Source organism: Ictalurus punctatus, chromosome 4 (genome assembly GCF_001660625.3).
Source record: "Ictalurus punctatus breed USDA103 chromosome 4, Coco_2.0, whole genome shotgun sequence".
In the NCBI taxonomy this organism is placed as follows: domain Eukaryota; kingdom Metazoa; phylum Chordata; class Actinopteri; order Siluriformes; family Ictaluridae; genus Ictalurus; species Ictalurus punctatus.
In genome coordinates, this window is record NC_071284.1 from 14,623,421 (window position 1) to 14,641,718 (window position 18,298).

General features: G+C 39.9%; 1 protein-coding gene across 2 annotated transcripts in view; it reads left to right on the top strand.

The window, feature by feature from the left end:
- Positions 1–516: 516 nt before the first annotated feature.
- The window catches only part of necab2 (N-terminal EF-hand calcium binding protein 2), a 101,456-nt gene continuing 83,674 nt past the window's right edge, over positions 517–18,298 (top strand). The window contains exons 1-2 of one of the 2 annotated variants that reach the window (XM_047155073.2): positions 517–885; positions 14,206–14,230. In XM_047155073.2, the coding sequence (XP_047011029.1) occupies positions 571–885; positions 14,206–14,230 (340 nt within the window). In that variant the 5' untranslated portion in view covers positions 517–570. The remainder of the gene's footprint in view (positions 886–14,205; positions 14,231–18,298) is intronic. The other variant, XM_047155072.2, reaches the window with a different exon arrangement.

The window sequence follows — 18,298 nt, forward strand, 5'->3', positions numbered from 1 at the left end:
TGTCCTTTTGTATAGCCATTTCCTCTTTTTTTTATTTAAAAGGTTTCAAATCTGGGTGAGAATTTGCTTGCCTTCTTTATAGTTGACAGTTTAGATATGAGGTAATTTTCATTTTTCATATCTCAAGTAAAATGCTAGAGATTTTTTTGGTATTAATGAAAGAAATTAATATAATAAAACTACGTTCTATTGAGTTTGTAAATTACACCCCAAGCTTTCACTGGATATATAGTTAGTTATTTGATTCAAGAGATAGGACAGCCAAATTGACCAGACCTGTGCTCAGAAAAAAAAAATATATAAAATAAAAAACTGTTCATAGACTTAACACATAATTACTGCTGCAATAAGATAGCCTACAGAGAGCAAAGAGAGACCTCCATTAGAAAAGGGAAGATGAAATTTTAGTAAAATTATGCTCTGACCCAGTACCCACTAAGCAGCAGCTGTATGTTTTCAGTTTTGTGTGTGTGTGTGTGTGCGCGCGCGCGCGTCGCGAGCTCTGATGTCAGAGCGGGGGGAGGGCATCGCCCCCATAGCGCGCAGCATGAACGCAGCGCGGCAAAGAGGATGTGCGAGCAAGCGGCGCGCTACTGCAGGGACGGCGTCCAGAAGCTGCTCCACAAGGACCAAGCGAAGCTGCGGGCGCAGGACAGCGGCGAGCAGACAAGAGTCCCCGTGCAGAACAGTGAGACCGCGACGGCCGCGCAGCCCGGGAACGGCTCACAGCCCGGCGCCATAGACGGGCTCGTGCGCTGGATCGTCACCAAGATGAGCGACAACAAGAGCATCTCGACGCGTGAGTACGGCAAGGAGGAAGCGGCCGTGGCGCAAGAGCAATTCTTCGCTCCGGAGCCGCGCAAAGGCATTTCAGTCATCCTAGACGTAAGTGGCTTCCTGTTTATCAGCGAGCTGCTTTAAGTGCACTTCATTTTCAGGGATGAGTTGCGAGGGTGGAGCGCACAGGTTGAGGTTTAATTAGGGTGCTGACTGAGAACACAGCCCCAGTGTAAATTTTACAGCTTGTGCGACTAAATTAACGTCGTATTTGCTCCACAGCCGGTCTCCTACTTCATAGAAAGCAGCGGAGTATTAGCCTATACATTATACTTATTTCACCATCGTTCATTTTAGTGTTTTTCATGAACTCTCTCTCTCACACACACACACTTAAACTCGGCAAGGACTGTTAATTAGTTTGATTAGTTGAAGGAGTTGTTAGAAGAGGGAAAACACTAGAATGTGCAGGAAAAGCGTTTTTTCAGGACCAGGGTTGGGTATCTAAAGTGGCTAACTCGGAACCGCATTATCAAATAAGCGCGCTCTCTCCAATGGTACAAAGATCAGTGTTGCCAGATTGGGTTAATAACGGCGTAAATTAGGGTTTTTGGCGGTCAAATTTCACACAATTAGTTCCGTGACATGGTAGCTGATGGTAACTATTATTTAATTACAGTTTGGACTGGTATTAGTAGTAAATTGGATGGATTTTAAATCGTGCTTAAGGTGGAACCAGTCAGCCCAACTTGGCAACCCTTGCAAACGTCTGGCAATTTAATAGCAAACAGACAAATGAGATTCTTTTTGCTGTTGCCTTCTAGTCTGTTTCTGTATTTTTCTACTCATTTGACATGACGACACACTCATTGAATAATTTATTTTTCTTTTCTTTATTTACTGAAACCTGGCAATAAGGCTTCATGAATGGCTGCAAGGGCGAGGTCTCGGTAGTATTGATTTAGTAGGTCAAAGTGTTGCTTTACTGTGTTCATTTGATAATTACCTGATATACGTAATCATGTCTTAATACACAAATTGATTTAAGGCTAGCAAGTAAAAAGTAGATCAGTACCAGTCCCAAATAAATCAAGACATACTAATATTTAAATGGTGCATTAAACTAAGAAACTCATTTAAAAAAAAAAAAAAAAAAAAGTCTTGGGGCAAAATTGTACACCAAAAATATAAAATTAATAGGCTCACACTAGAGAAAAAGCAGAGAGAAAAAAAAGGGAGAAAGAGAAATGGTGCAGGAGGGGGCATGCAGAGTTTGGAATGAGAAAAGGAGGGAGGGAACTAGATGGGGAGAGGGAAGTGCAAAGCAGCACTATGCAGGGACACACATTCAGGGGCACATGCTTTCTGGGAATCAGTGTCCCTCCTTGCTAGCAGGTAGATTCTATCACCTGGGTGATGCCTCGGCTTGTGGTTGGGCTGTTCATCTAAGTTCATAGACCATTCTTTTATTAATGGAAAACAGTGCTGAGCAGGTCACATCAACAAAACATAAACCTTTATGTAATGAAGATATGATCGGTATGTACGTACAATCATGTGAAAAAATAAGTACATCTCATGGAAATTGTTGGATTTTTTGACCTATTTGGACAAGCAAATTTGATCATCTTTGAAACCATTGCTATTAAAAGCTGGCACTCTATCAAACACATACAATTGACATTTTGAAGTAATTTTGCAATTTAAATTAACAAAAAAAAACCCAGTCAGTCACATGGAAAAAGTAAGTAGACCCCTACATTTATCACACCTTCAAATCCATAAAATGAGAATCAGGTGTTCAAGATTGGCTGCCAGTGATTAGAACCTGTTTAATGAGTGCAGGTGAAACCTGCCTTATTTATACCCCTCTCATATCTAGTGTCTAGTGTTCCCTTTGCCACTGAGGTGTGTGGTGTCATCATACCAATATCTAAAGAGTTCTATAGGGTCTTCAGAAAAAGGTTGTGGATGTCTGAGTCTGGTAAGGGATTTAAAAAGATCTCCAAATTATTTGAAATACATCATTCCACTGTAAGGAAAATAATCTACAAATGGCACAGATTTCAAAGGATTGCCAATTTGTCCAGGACTTTCCGTCCCAGCAAATTCAGCCCAAGAGCAGACCATCTGATGCTAAAAGATTTCATCACAGGATCTGCTAGTAAGTCTTGCAACTTTTCATGTCAAAGTGCATGCTTTTACAATCAGAAAGAGATTGCACAAATTTGACTTGCTTGGGAGGCGTGCCAGGAAAAAGCCTTTGTTGTCTAAAAGAACATTAGAGCAAGATTACAGTTTGCCAATGAGCATATAGGTAAAGACCAGGCCTTTTGGAATAATGTGCTCTGGACAGATGAATCAAAGATGGAGGTGTTTGGCCACTGTTACAGCAGATATGCTTATCGCAGACCAAAGACAGCTTTTCGGGAGAAGCATCTCATATCATCTGTGAAGCACAGGGCTGAAAATGTTATGGTTTGGGGTTGCTTCTCTGCCTCAGGAACTGGAACGATTATATTCATTGATTCAACTATGAATTCTGCATCATATCAAAGAGTACTTGAAGATTATGTGAGGCCATCTGTCCAGAAGTTGAAGTTGAACCAAAAGTGGACCTTCCAACAGAATAATGATCCTAAGTACACTAACAAATCCACCAAGGAATGGCTCAAAAAGAAGAAATGAAGGGTTATGGAATGGCCTAGTGAAAGCCCATGGCAGTACATGCAACAAAATCCTCCAAAACCTTGCAAGTGAAAGAAAATTGAATGGAAGAGTGGTCAAAAATTCCAGCAAGCTGATATCAGAGACTGATGGACAATTATGCAAGACGCCTACAAGATGTTATTTCTGCTAAAGGAGGCCAAAGGTGTACTTACGTTTTCCATAGAAGAATTTCACATCTACTGATATTTATGTTGAATAAATGATTGAAAATGTAAATTTTCATTGTGGTTTTGTTCAAGTGTATAAACTTTTTATTAATAGGCACTGTTTCAAAGAGGATCAAATGCTTCCTTGTTCAAATGTGTAAAAAAGAAATTTCATGGAGTGTTCTTATTTTTTCACATGACTGTAATTTTCACATACAAGCAGGTGAAGACATAATAGCACCCCAGTTAAAAAGGGATTAGAAAGAGAATGAAAAATACTTTTGTGGTTAATTAGCTTAATCTCACACTGATAAATAAGAGGAATTTAAACATTAATGTATTCTAAGAAAACAAACAAAAAAAATTTTTTAAATGTGATTTCAGTATTTGAATACTGTCATATTCATATCCTTATACTGGGTTACTGGTACAATTGAACCATTAGTTGTACCTAACAATATAGTGAGTGTTTCCACCAGCCAGTTTGAAAGTCGTTAGTATCGAAATAGACTTACCCATACGAAGTGGGGAGGGAAGAACGACTGCATGTAGTGCTGGGCAATGTTCAGGATTCATTTGGTTAATTTGAATAAATGTTTTAAAACAATTTTCAAAGTATTAATTCAAATGAACCAAATTAATCATGAAAATTGCCCAGCACTACATGCAGTTGTTCTTCCCTCCCCACCTTGTTATAATATCAACAGTTCTGTCTCACCTCTCCTAACTACAAGGTGGGGAGAATCACCTGGATACCCTCTTTTGTACATGTCTTGTGCACATTTACCTTTCATCTGTTAACTTTCCATTGTCCCTGATGCACCAACCAACACATTAGCAGGCCTGTGACTATATAATGTTAGTGCAGTCAAGCAGTGTTCCCCCCACCATAACACATGCTTCTCTTGGCTGGGCTTTGCTATTGAGCCATACTGCAAGACTTCACTCATGCAGCCAGTGTCTGTAGCCCCTGAAAGGAAAAGACAAGCATCAGTTATGTGCTCTCTGCACTGGCATTGACCATCTTATGGAAGGCATCTCTGCTTCAGATGGCCCCTATGCTGACTGTGGGATTATGCCCAGCTGGCAGATTAGAACTTGATTCAGAGTCTGAATCTGATCCAAGTGCTCCAGCCTAAACTGCTAGTCAACAAAGACTGATAAGCAGAGTATGAAGCTGAGAAAGCTGCGTCTCTATATGTCTCTAGAATTATGTCATAAATTTACACAAAATACAATTCCAAAATTTTTGGGACAGTATGGAAAATGCAAAAAAAAAAAACATTTGAAAATTCAGTTCACCCTGTACTATATTGAAAACACATTATTAACACATTATTTGATATTTTACATTGTGAATTTAATTTATTTTTGAAAATAAATTTCAAATTTGATGACTGCAACGCACTTCAAAAAATGTTGGACAATTGACTGTTTAACACTGTGTAACATCACCCTTTCTTTTAATAACACTTATTAAATGTTTGGTAGGGCTGTGACTGTGGCCATGACAACCGCACCACTGCGGTGATAGTTTGCCAACGCAGTGGTGGAGTGCCATCTGCGGTGATGTTGCATCACACGCCATGTTAATGTTTCTACTTGAGTAGGCACTATGACAAGTATAAAGTACAATGTTTTGTATACAAGTTTAATAATGGTTGCAATATTAATTAGAATTTTAGCCTACCATATAGGGGGAGATTTTATGTTAATACACAAATTACATAATCATAATCAAATGCCTTATATGGTGTTATCTGTTAGTTTTTGTGTGGATTTATTTGAGCACGGCAAAATCCAGTCAGTCACTTCAGGTTCTGTCGCAGCGCTAGATCTTGGGGAAACAAATGTTACATCGACAATCTTGGAACATTTTGGATTCGTGCTTAATGAGAGAGGTGAACCAATACATTTGGATGAAGCCATATGTCGGCTTTGTGGAAAAAATAAGTGTTAAACGGGCAAACACTAGTCTACAAATCTTATAGCCATCTCCAGGCATGTCACCCAACCAACTGTTTTCTTGTTTAAACCTTAAACAATTTATTAGTTAACAATTTATTCAGGTATTGTTAAACAAGTCCTGTTTAACCAAGGTTTAATACTTAAAAAGCACAGACACATTTTTTTTTTTCGTATCACGTCTGCACCAGTCCCTTTGCATTATGGGAATGTTTGACTGTCGTAGTGTCCATCAGTTGCATACTACGAAATCTCACCAGAAGCAGTACACCATACGGGTATTTCTTGCCTACTGAGAATTCGGATATACTACCCCTCTGGCGTTCTGCTTTTCGCCTACTGTGTAGTAGGGTAGTACGCGATTTTGGATGCAGCCCATCTCTTTATGATCCACACCTGCTCCTCTCCCCTTGCGGGTCAATCACAATACCATATCCCACAGCGCCCTCGGGCTGTTTCTCATTGCAGCAACATGACACAACAAGGCTGTTGAGTTGTTTCACCGATGGAAGTGCGCATTTACTAAAATAAATGCGCACGTTTCGTTACAAAACAGATGTCTGAGCCTCATTTATTTATTTTTTTAATTTAGGTTTTTATTTAATTTAAGCCTATAAAATTATATATTATTATTGTTATTGTTATATTATGTAGTGATATAGTGGACCATTGGCTCCCTCCAGCTAGTGTCTCCATTACTCCAAGGCTGCTTTCATGGCCAGCAACTCCCAGTTTTCTACATCCTAATTTCTTTCTACTGATTAAGGGTTAGTCTGTCATCTCACTGTCATGTATCAGGAAACTCTGGACTCCAGTTAGCATCAGCCACTGCACTATATGTCATATGACCACCTGCACTGGATTCACGTTTCTGTTAATGAGCACTCTTGTGTATATATATAGCCATTGTCTGCACTGTTTCTCTGTCTTTTGTTGTCTTAGATTTTTGTGTTCCATGTTCCCGTGTTTTGTTTCATGCCACAGTATTTTGCCTAGTTGTCTTAGTGTCTTTTTGTTCTTTGATTGTTTAAATAAATGTTATATACTGCAATTGCTTCTGAGCCCATCCTTGATTCGTGACACTCTCCAAGCTGGCTCGGCTTGCAAAAAGTAGGCCTTGCTGGAAGAAGGTCTTCAAGGCCAGTTCGCTGCAGCTTCTCTCCGCAGCCAAAGTGTGAAATGATTTTTAAAAAATTTTTTTTATTGTTTTAGCAGTCACAGCCTCTCTCCGGTGTCTAGTTGTCTAGGTGTGATCAAAAACATTGTAAAAGTTCTACTCAAAGCTCACATAGGTATAATTCAACAGTGCTGGGTTAAATGTAGCAGTTGAACAAGTAAGTGTTCAGCATTAAGGGTCAGTACGTAAGTACTTGCCATATGTTATCAACATCTCTGGAAAACTCTATTGTCCTTTTAAACAGTTCAAACAGGAAATGAGAGACTCTTAAAATTCTGGGAGAGTCTGGGATGGATGTTACAAGTATATTGGTGTTGAAATTAAATAATGAATATGAAAAAGTGCAGACCTTCTGATTTAATTTGAGAGTATTTACATCCAAATTGGGTGATAAAGTAGGTGTAGGAATTACAGCACTTTTTATATGTGGTGAATGCAATGGTGAACTCGGGAACACCAGAAGACCTGGAAGACCACTGTGAAAACAGCTGTGGTGACTGATAGAAGAATAATTTTCCTGGTGAAGAAAACCCCATTACCGCAGTTGGCCAGTTCAAGAATACCCAAGCTCACACATGTTCAAGCTTACACAGAGGTTTTTTTAACTCATATATTTCCATCAATGAGAATTAATTGGTGACTGTACATGACATTTAAAGATTAATAATATTGATTAGATGAGCCAAATGTACTGTGGCAACCAGAGATAATCTATTAAATTAAGTCAACTTAAAATTAAGTCAAATTAAATTAAGTAAACTGGGGTTTAAATGTGCCTGTGTCACAGTTATATAGAGGAGGCAGATGCAAGTGCAGAATTCTATTTTAAGTAAAAATGCATCATGCGGACAGCACAAAATTGCACCAAAAACATGAACTATAATTTCAAGGTAAAAATACATACAAGGTCTGGAGCACAAAATGTGTTAACGAAAGACAATGAACCACAAAGACTAGACAATGTGTGCTGTGCAAGACGTGACATAAATACAAGTGCTCATTAAACCAAAACCTTAATCAGGTACAAACAGTCATGTTATGTGATCCAGTGAGGTGCAGTGGATAATGGTAATCGTAGTCCTCGCCAAAGTCCATGTAACCATGACAGAGCCCCCCCGCCCCCAATGCACGGCTCCCGGCATGTGAAATAAGTTAAAGAGGGGGTCCTGGACAGCCCGATGAGATGAGTCTTAGCTGATCAGAGTACTTAGAAATGCTGCACATCAAGGAGCTGGCAGGAGACGAGACATCCTCCACCATGCAATGAGGCAGAGCGATCTCCTCAGCATAGCTTACATCTTCCACAAGGCCAGAGGGGGAGCAACTCTGTCCGTGAAGCTTGAGGGGGGACTGATGTCCTCAGCATAACAAGAAGGGGGGAGGAGTAACATCCTCAGTGAAGCAGGGAGGCAGAGCAATGTCCTCACTGGAGAACGAAGGCAGAGAGGCATCTGAAGTGGAGCCGGGTGACATTTGAAGTGAGCCTCTCCAAAAAAATTCCCAGAGGAGGCTCATGACATCGGGCCTAGCCATGAACTGGTCCAGGAAGGCCTCGATTTGGTCGCACTACCTCTGGTTATCCTAGATTTGCTTGCCATGGACCCATATGCAATGAATCATTTCTGCTGCATCCATATTCGGTCTAGCTTTCTATCATGATTATATGTAGGAGGTGGATGTAAGTGCAGAATTCTATTTTAATGAAAAATGCATGATGCAGACAGCACAAAGTTAGACACAAAGTTAACTATGTGCTCAAGGCAAGAATATATACATGGACTAGAGATCGAAACTTGACAACGAATGATAAAAACTTGACAATGTTTGCTGTGCAAGACGTGACTTAAATACAAGTGCGCAGCTTGTTAAACCAAAATGTGAATCAGGTGCAAACAGTTATGTGACGTGATCCGGTGAGGTTCAGTGGCTGATGGCGACCTCTCTCTGGGCTTCTGGAAAATTCACGAATTTTTCACACTACATGTGTAGGATATTATTTCACAGTATCTTCACAATAGTGATCAGAGTCTAGTGGTGAACTATTTAAACGTCAGACTACAAGAGCTGCAGTGTCAAACAGTGGCCGATGTTTAAAGGATCAAGACCAACATTTTTATGATCTCCTGCTACTCCAACTACAACCATTGCACCTTTTAAGAAGGCAGGCATTTAATTTCTAGCATTTTTACCTTTACTGGTTTTCTGGTCATTCTAATGGAATAGTTTTAACATCACTGCAGTTACTTATAATAAGAATTTCTGTACCTAGGCTAGACTTTGGTCTTATTTGGATAATCATATACAATGACCCTGTGCCCTGCTGACTGTTGTAGCTAGTTATTATTTTTAAATTTTATTATTTAAAAATCAAGTTATTTTGAATAAGATGGTTGACTACCTCAACTTAATATTTATGTAGCCGATGGTCCAACTGACCCAGTTGTCTTGGGAATGAGGACTACTTTTTTATATCATGTCCTGCACCCTTCATAAATATGACTAAAAATGACTGTGCAACAAACATAACATAATAATTCAGATTTTCCATGCCCCTAAATTTCTAAACTTGAAAAATATTTAAAATAAATACAAAAAATTCTTTACATGTTATATTATTTGATTATTTATGCTTTGTGGTTGGTTGGGCAGGGGCTCTTGTGACGATTGAGAGCATCATGAATTTTTCACCAAATCCTGGTGGAATCTTCTAGGAGATTCAGACTTGGTCATAGCCAAACATACTTCTAAATCAACACAGAAATTTGTAAAGAAAAACAAAATATTTTTTTTTCAATTACCATCTTAGTGTCTAAAACTTCTGTGGTCTGAATTAAAGAGGGAAGTCCATATGCACAAAGAATAAAGGAACTGTCACGTCGCGAGACGTAAGGGAGACGCAGGCAGACAAATCCAAAACGTGAAACAGATGCGTAGTCAAAAACAGGTAGTGGGTCGTACGATCTGCAAACAGGCATGTACAGGGCTAGGCAGGAATCAAAGTCGCGGTCACAGAAAATGGGGTCAAAACATGAAACTATGACTGGGAACTGGGAGCGACAAACCAATGACAGAACAGGGAGGAAACAGAACAGAAACAAAACAAACGCACCTGTCCATAGTAAACAATGTCACTGTTATCGACATTCGAAGTACTCAAAGCACTCAAAGCACGCGGCAGGCTGCAGGTCTGTCTAAAGGGGAGATCGTGAAAACACTCCTCTCCATTGGCAGGCCTGTCCCCTGGGCAAAATGTCCCTAGCTGAACCAGAAGACTGAGCGGTGTCCTCAGCGGAGCAAGAAAGCAAAGCTACGTACTTAGCGGAACAGGTAAGCAGAGCGCCGTCCTGAGTGTAACAGTTAAGCAGACCACTGTCCTCAGCAGAACAGCTAAGCAGAGCGCCGTCCTGAGTGTAACAGTTAAGCAGACCACTGTCCTCAGCAGAACAGCTAAGCAGAGCGACATCCTCAGTGGAACAGGTAAGCAGACCAGCATCCTCTGCGGACTCTGCAGGCTGAACTTGGTTGGCTGTGTCAACAGACTTGGGCGTGAGTGGAACTTGGTTGTTCATGACCTCAGCTTCCGGCATGAGCAGAACCTGGTTGGTCATGACGTCGGCTTCGAGCTGGGACAGGAACTTAGTGTAAGCAGAGCCTGGGTTGGCCGTCTCTTCAACCTGGATCCTGAACTTGGTGTGAGCAGAGCTTGGGTTGGCCGTCTCTTCGCCCTGGAACAATAAGCTGTCTTGGGAGGCCGTCTCTTTGCCCTGGGACAGGAACTTGGCGTGAGCAGAGGTTGGGTTGGCTGTCTCTTCAACCTCAGACATGAACATGACTTGGGAGGTCACCTCGTTGGGCTCTAGCAGGACTATGACATTAAGCTGGATCACTGGAGCTGAGACAACCTCATGGGTCCCAGGCTGAAACTGTGGGGCTGAGGTCACCTGACCTCTGGCTGGAGCTCTGACGTCGCCATGTTGACCTCTGGCTGAAGCTCTGGAGCTGAGACCTCCTCATGGGCCTCAAACTGGAGCTCTGAGGTTGCCACGTTGACCTCTTGCTGGAGCTCAGCATGCGAGACCTCCTCGTGCGTCTCAAGATAGAGCTCTGTGGTCGCCACGTTGACCTCTGGCTGGAGCTAGGTAGGTGAGACCACCTCATGGGTCTCAGGTTCGAGGTCTGGTGCAGAGTTTGCTACGTTGACCTCGGCCTGTAGTTCCGCAAGGGTTTTCTTGTGTAGTTGCTTGTGCTTACTCCAGCTGCTCTTGAAGCATTCCTTAGAGCAGAAAAATGCTTCCTGGAGACCAAGCTTCTTGCATGTAGGACATTGTAGCTGAGTCTCCTTCCAACAGCCCTCAGTCCTACATCTCGGTGGAACCTCCACCATGTTAGCCGGAACCTGAAGTGGATTCTACCCGGTCCACCCACTCATAATAGAGGTGGAAAGGCAGGTCAGCCTTGTTCGTCACATTGATTCCCCTCTCCAGCAAATCCAGGCTGTTTTGTTGCCCTGGCTGCGCGAACTCCTCCAGAAAAAGTTCAGCAAACTGAGTGACGTCTTTGAGGGCACTGGACCCTGTACATACCAGCTGCTCAGTCACCGGCCGGGCAATAAAATCGGGATACTAAGAACCCAAGCCACTGTTTCTTGGCAGGCTTTGGATGCACCAGGCTAGCGAAGTAAGTCAAAAACAGGCAGTGGGTCGGGCAAACGGCAAACAGGCATGTACAGGGCTAGGCAGGAATCGAAGACACAGTCACAGAAAATGGGGTCAAAACTTGAAACTATGACTGGCAACTGGGAGCGGAAAACACCAGCTTGGTCTAAGTGAATTAATCTGTCGTTAAACAAAATTAAGGTACATAACATTAACTAACTACTATCTAACTAGAATACTCTGTGAAGTGTACTGTGCAGTGAGGGATGGATGGGGATATATATATATATATATATATATATATATATATATATATATATATATATATATATATATATATATATATATAAAAAAATATATAAAATCCCAAACATAATCAGCGTTAAGTGCTGACAGCTGAAAATAATGAAGTCACACCCTCGAACAACAACCAATGACATAACAGGGAGGAGACAGAACAGAAACAAAATAAATGCACATGTCCATAGTAAACAATGTGTCACGATCTTCCCTTTAGGCAGCGCGCTTGGAGAGCCGGAGGGCGTGCGCGAACAAGGTGCGCGAGCGCTCAGCAAGCACCCGCTCTTCGAATGTTGACAACTGTGACATTGTTTACTGTGTGTGCATTTGTTTTGTTTCGGGTCTGTCTCCTCCCTGTTCTGTCATTGGTTGTTGTTGTTCAGTGGTGTCCTTCATTGTTTTCAGCTGTCAGGGCTTAACGCTGATTATGTTCATGATAAATACCTCTCGCTTCCCTTTATACCTCACGGAGTATTATAGTTAGGATAGTTAGAGAGTAGTTAGTTAATGTTAAGTTACCTTGATAGATAAACTAAATTATCATAGAATAGTTCACGTAGACCACGCTGGTGTTTTCCGCTCCCAGTTCCCAGTCATAGCTTCACGTTTCTCGTTTTGTGTTTTGACCCCATTTTCTGTGACCGCAACTCCAATTCCTGCCTAACCCTGTATATGGCTGTTTGCAGATTGCCCGACCTACTGGCTGTTTTTGACTACGCATCTGTTTCACATTTTGGATTTGTCTGCCTGCCTTCTTTAATTAAAACATCTTTACCTGCAACTGCTTCCGTACTCAACTCCCTTACGTCATGGGACATGACACAATGTCACAGTTATCAACATTCGAAGAGCGTTGATAACGCTCATGCACGCGTGCGCCCTCCGGCACTCAAAGCGCACTGCAGGCTGCAGCTCTTTCTAAAGGGGAGATTGTGACAGGAGCACAATATGTTCTGCACAGAAGAGTGGATCAGGATTCCATCTATTAGTGTCTCCAACCTTGTTAGACATTAGAGGAATAGGCTTGGTGCTCTTATTTTCTCCAGGGTAGGTGTCATTAATTAGGTGTTATTAATTTAAAAATTTTAAGGGTGCCAATCTGTCTGAAACCATCACACTATTTGACCTCAACATGTCATTTATTGCATGCTACTCTTTTATATTATGTATATATTGCTCATTTTCATCAAGTATGCCAATCATTCTGGAGAGCACTATATGCCTTCTCACTTTTGGGTTACTGTCCCCCTTTTGCTTTCACAGAGATATTGCTCTTCTGAAGTGAAGCTAAACTGGGTCACCTACATTATCTAACAAAACAGTATTAGACTGGAGAAATAATTGATCCAGCCTCCACATGCTTTCAACCAATTCATTTAATGTTTAAGATGCACTTGCACCTTTAGCTTATCATCTGAATGTGTCAGCCACCATAGTACATGTCCTGTTATAGGGGATAGCGGATTGCAGAATGATGGATCCCAGATGTGCTACTTCTATAGCATTCCATACGCATGCCACAATTGCTGCCTGCTGTTTCAGCTCATGTGTACAGTCTTCCTAGCATTATTAATTATCTTGAGGAAAAGACACAAACCATGAACACCAATGGCATTTAGCACTTATGGTATAAATGATATATTTGGGATAAATTTTTCGACCTGTTTTGGGGGGCTTCAGTTGATACTGGCACAAAATATGGTTTTAAAACCAGAAATATCTTTTTTCTTTGTATAAGACACTTACCTAATTGCCTAATAAATAAATTCAGTTGGATTATACTGAGCCTGGTTCCTCCTTCCTCTTGTGGTGGAGGAAAATGTGTCCACTGGAGGATGAAATGGCAAGCGTATATGTCAGATGGTGCTGTAACTAAATACATTTTGTTACTGTTTTCATTGCTTCTCAATGTGTTTACTGACAAGTTATCTATAAAGGGATGGGTAGACAGCAAGTTGTTTTGATTGAACCTTTTACATTTAATTTGTTTTAGAAGAAAATCCAAAAGCTTATGGTTGCCCATAGTGTAACTTTGTTTTATATAAATTGTTCATATATAAATTGTCCATAGCTCCTCAATAGAGCATTTTTGTTTTTCTATAATGGAAATAAATAGTATTTTGTTTCCATTGTGTGTGCAAGCTTACACCATTATGCAGCACACACCATTTCACATGTACGTGCAAATTGATTACCCAATGTGGAATTACTTTTTCAGAAATACAGATTATTATCTTTACCCATCTGATCTCTATTTCACATCTGCCTATGTAATTATATTATATAATATAAGTCTCTCACTATCTCTCCACAGCTTTATTGCATTGACCAACAGTCTATAAACTGCATATTTATTGTTATATAACATTTTAGAATATTTGTTTCTTTTGATTACAAGAACAATAAATGTAAATTCAACATGAAATAACAGTGTCTCTATTTGGTTTCTTTACAGATATTCCGGAGAGCTGATAAGGATGGTAAGTGTGTATTTAGTCATACAAAATGTTTCTGAATCAAATGTCTTGTCCATGGAGGACCTGATTATTCAGATAGATGAGTTACCTCTATCCTGTACTTTACAAGTAGACATAAGGGAGGAGGAGGATGAACAATGTTGCTGAAGTGATTAAATAAAGATGACATACCATGTCTCTAATATCCATTTTTTCGGCCAATTTATATTCTGGGAAGGTTGGCAGTGTATTTGCTAATAGCCCAACTAATTAGAAGGCCATACATGAGTGGTGGTAAATTTGAGATGTAATTTTATGCTGTTATTTACAAAAAAAAAAAAAACTTTAAATAAATGTCTCTTAACTCTTGATATTACCTTTTGAATGACCTTTGAAATAAATGAATAAAGTAGATAACCTAATTGACTTAACACAGGAAATGTATGGTAATATGTGTAGTTTGGAAAGTTGAGTTTGAATTTCTTTACCCTAGGTATATTTAAACTTGTCTCCACAACTGTATGCCCAGGTTGGTCTTTGACTTATCTATCCAATGTCATTCTGCACTACATTATGTACTACAAATGCCATACGTAAGGGGTGAAATTTGTTACCTGATATATATCCACATAATTAAACTAAACAAATTAACTGCCAACTCTGATCTTTGCACCTTCAGATTCTGTTTACCTGAGAGCTTCTTAATGAGCTTTGAACAGGTCAAAGCTTAGAAAACATCATGACAGTAGATATACGTGTAAAGGGCAGTCACTCTCAGAACTGCAGATCAGCCCACAAAGGAGCAATGCATAAATATCTTTTTGTTACTAGTGCCATACTAGAGGTTTTGAAACTGACTTAGAGGTCTGCACATTTCTTGGGCTCCTATATTGTTGCATTAGTTCTGCTAGAGGTAGGAAGGAAGAGGAAAATCTCATTTAAATTGAATAAATTACATGTTCATGGTTCTGCTCCTGATTTTTATTGTAGTGGTATTATTGTTGACCTTGCCAAATTATCTTTCACATTACACTTTTGCAAAATCTTTTGATTCGTAATTTTTATTTTTCTAAATGAACGGCCATGTTCTTCCAAGTAATTTGATTGAGGGATATTTTATGCTAATTAAATTGGCTCTAATATTGTAGATGTACTTGCTAATTCATTTTAGATAAGTCTTATTATGCAAATAAACCCTTTTATCCTCATGCATATTCTGTGGCCTTTAGATCGGTCATCGTTGTGAGAGACCCACTCTGGCAAGTTATAAAATCTGTAAAGCATTCGTGGGTAAATAAATTTCCTGCATTTTCATTATTGTAATTTTGGGATTATCATAAGCAAAAATGTGTGGCTTGTTTTGCTCACAGCAGTCTGTTTTTTTCATTGTCGGAACACACAGCCAGCTACTTAAAGTCTGTTCTTTTTGGTGATTATATGGAAATCTTTGGAATGAAAAACATGAACTTTTTTTTGTTCTTATGTAGGTACAATATGGGTATAAAAAATATTTACACCCCTGTCTGTGGTATCTGTGTATAAGAGACGGTTTGCCATAAAAGCTTCCCTCTTAAAGGAAATGGCTGACATGTGGTACTAGCACAGAGTGATTTTTAAACCTCTCTGCAGAGCAACTTACTGCAAATTTTAATGAGAGGGAAAAAGACACTGTAGAGTACAGCAGGTGATGGATCCCAGACTGTTCCAGACATTTGCTTTAAATCAGAGTAGCTGCGATAAATTGTATTTGCTTATTCATTTAATTAGTAAACTTTTTGTTTTCTCATAGAATTATTTAAAATCCTTTTGTTTGAGTTGTATCAACCTGATGGCCATGTGGTGGAGACTCCATTAAAAGAAAGAATTGTGTTTGCTTTGTTGCTGTATCTTTTCCGTTTAATTCCTTTTTATGGGAATATGCAATAACATAATAATACTCAAGTTTACACCTTTCTTTGGATCGTGTATAACATTTTCCCATCCCAAAATTCTTATTAGTGTCCAATTTATTGCCATAGCTCTCTTGAGAAGGATTGGAAGGATAGAGAATTTCAGTCTGCAAGCCTATGATGCTAATTCTCCTTCTTTCATGCACATTGTAAGGAAAGTTCACATGGAGTACAGCATTCAGTCCCCTTTGAAAGTATTTGAACTGCAAGGCCAGTTCTATTGTTTTAGCTACACATTGAAGACATTTGGGTTTGAAAAGATGAATATGAGATGATGGATCAGAATTTCAGCTTTCATTACATAATGTACATCTAGTGTTAAACAACTTAAAACGTTGGTCTCAGACCACCCAATTTTTAGGTGAGAAAAAGTATAGGAACAGATTAAAAATAAACAACACTTAATATTTGGTTGCATATCCCTTTCTTGCAATAAGTGCATCAAGCTGGTGACCCACTGACATCTCCAAACTGTTGCATTTTTCTTTTGTGTTGCTTTTCCAGGCTTATACCACACCTTCTTTCAGTTTTTTTGGTAGCGTTTCTCCCGCCTTCAGTCTCCTATTCAGGAGGTGAAATGCATGCTCAACTAGGTTAAGGGCTTGTGATTGACTTGGCCAGTCTAATACCTTCCCCCTGATGAAGTCCTTTGTTGTGTTGGCAGTGTGTTTTGGGCCATTGTCTTGCTGCATGAGGAAGTTCCTCCCAATTAAATTGGATGCATTGCTCTATAAATTGGAAGGCAGATTGTTTCTGTAGACTTCTGAATTAATTCTGCTGCTATCATCATGAGTTGCATCATCAATAAAGATTAGTAAACCTATTCCAGAAGCAGACATGCAAGTCCAAACCATGACACTACCACCACTGTGCTTGACTGATGAGCTTCTATGAATGGATCATGAGCAGATCCTCTCTTTCTCTAGACCCTGGCCTTTCCATCACTTAGAGGTTAATCTTGGTTCCAGAACTTTTGTATTTCTTTGTGAATCCCAATCTGGCTTTCTGATTCTTACTGCTGATGAATGGTTTGCATCTTGTAGTATGACCTCTATATTTCTGCTCTTGAAGTCTTCTTTGAAGGTTGAATTATGATCCTTCACCCCTGACCTGTGGAGGTAGTTGGTATCATCACAGACTGTTGTTTTTGGGCAGGGCATACCTGGGCAGCAAGAAACACCTATCAGTCAAATGTTCCAATGTATTTGATCACTTGAAAAAATGGGTGGGTTCAAACAAAAGGTGCCATGTTCTAAGTTGTTTAGCACATCTACATGTAAATATGAGTATCTAAATCTATCTATCGTCTCTAAATATCATCTATATATAAATCTATCATCTCATTCAATTTTTGACTAGAATTGGCCTTACTGTTACAGTACATTTGGAGCTGTATAGCAAACATTAAATAAATTACTTGGGGACCAAATGCATTTTTCATGTTTAAATAGTTTCATCTCAAACTCCACATGTACAATTAAACCCATTTAACCCAAGGAACCATTTAGATAGGGTAATTATAAGAGGTCTTTTGGCCCCACAGTTTTCCCCCTGAACTACTTTGTCAAGTGGTGGCACAAAAACTAGCAGGGATGTGACACCAGTGGCCCTGTGGATGTAACCCAGCATCACACTCACAGTAGCACCCCCTCTTCAGTATTGCGACTGCTTAAATGGAGCGCTTGCGTAGGAGAGGGCTACAGATAATTATAGAGAAGTGGGTGGTAATGGAAGTGAAATTCTTCATTTCAAGGTGAGGTGTCACTCTATAGAGTGTGTCCATTAGTTCCTGATTAATGTTTCAGTCATTTAAAATACTGTACAAATTCTGTGTTTGTGTGTGTTTTGGTTTATTTGTGACTACTACCCAATTATGTGGTTTAAGCTTTTAGAATAGTTAAATCCCTGTTTTTGTTTTTGAGTGCAAGTTTATGCTTCTCTCCTTTTCGCTCTCTCTCTTTCTCAAGCTCTCTCTCTCACTCATTCACTCACTCACACACATATGCAAAGACCCCTTCTTTCTCCAAGCTTTGCATTCACATGCTTATGCTGGCAACAAGTGACTGTTTACATGCGCTTTCAGTGACAAGTAAACACGTTGATGGTAGCCTTGCCCTCGATGTGAACACAACATGGCTCCCCT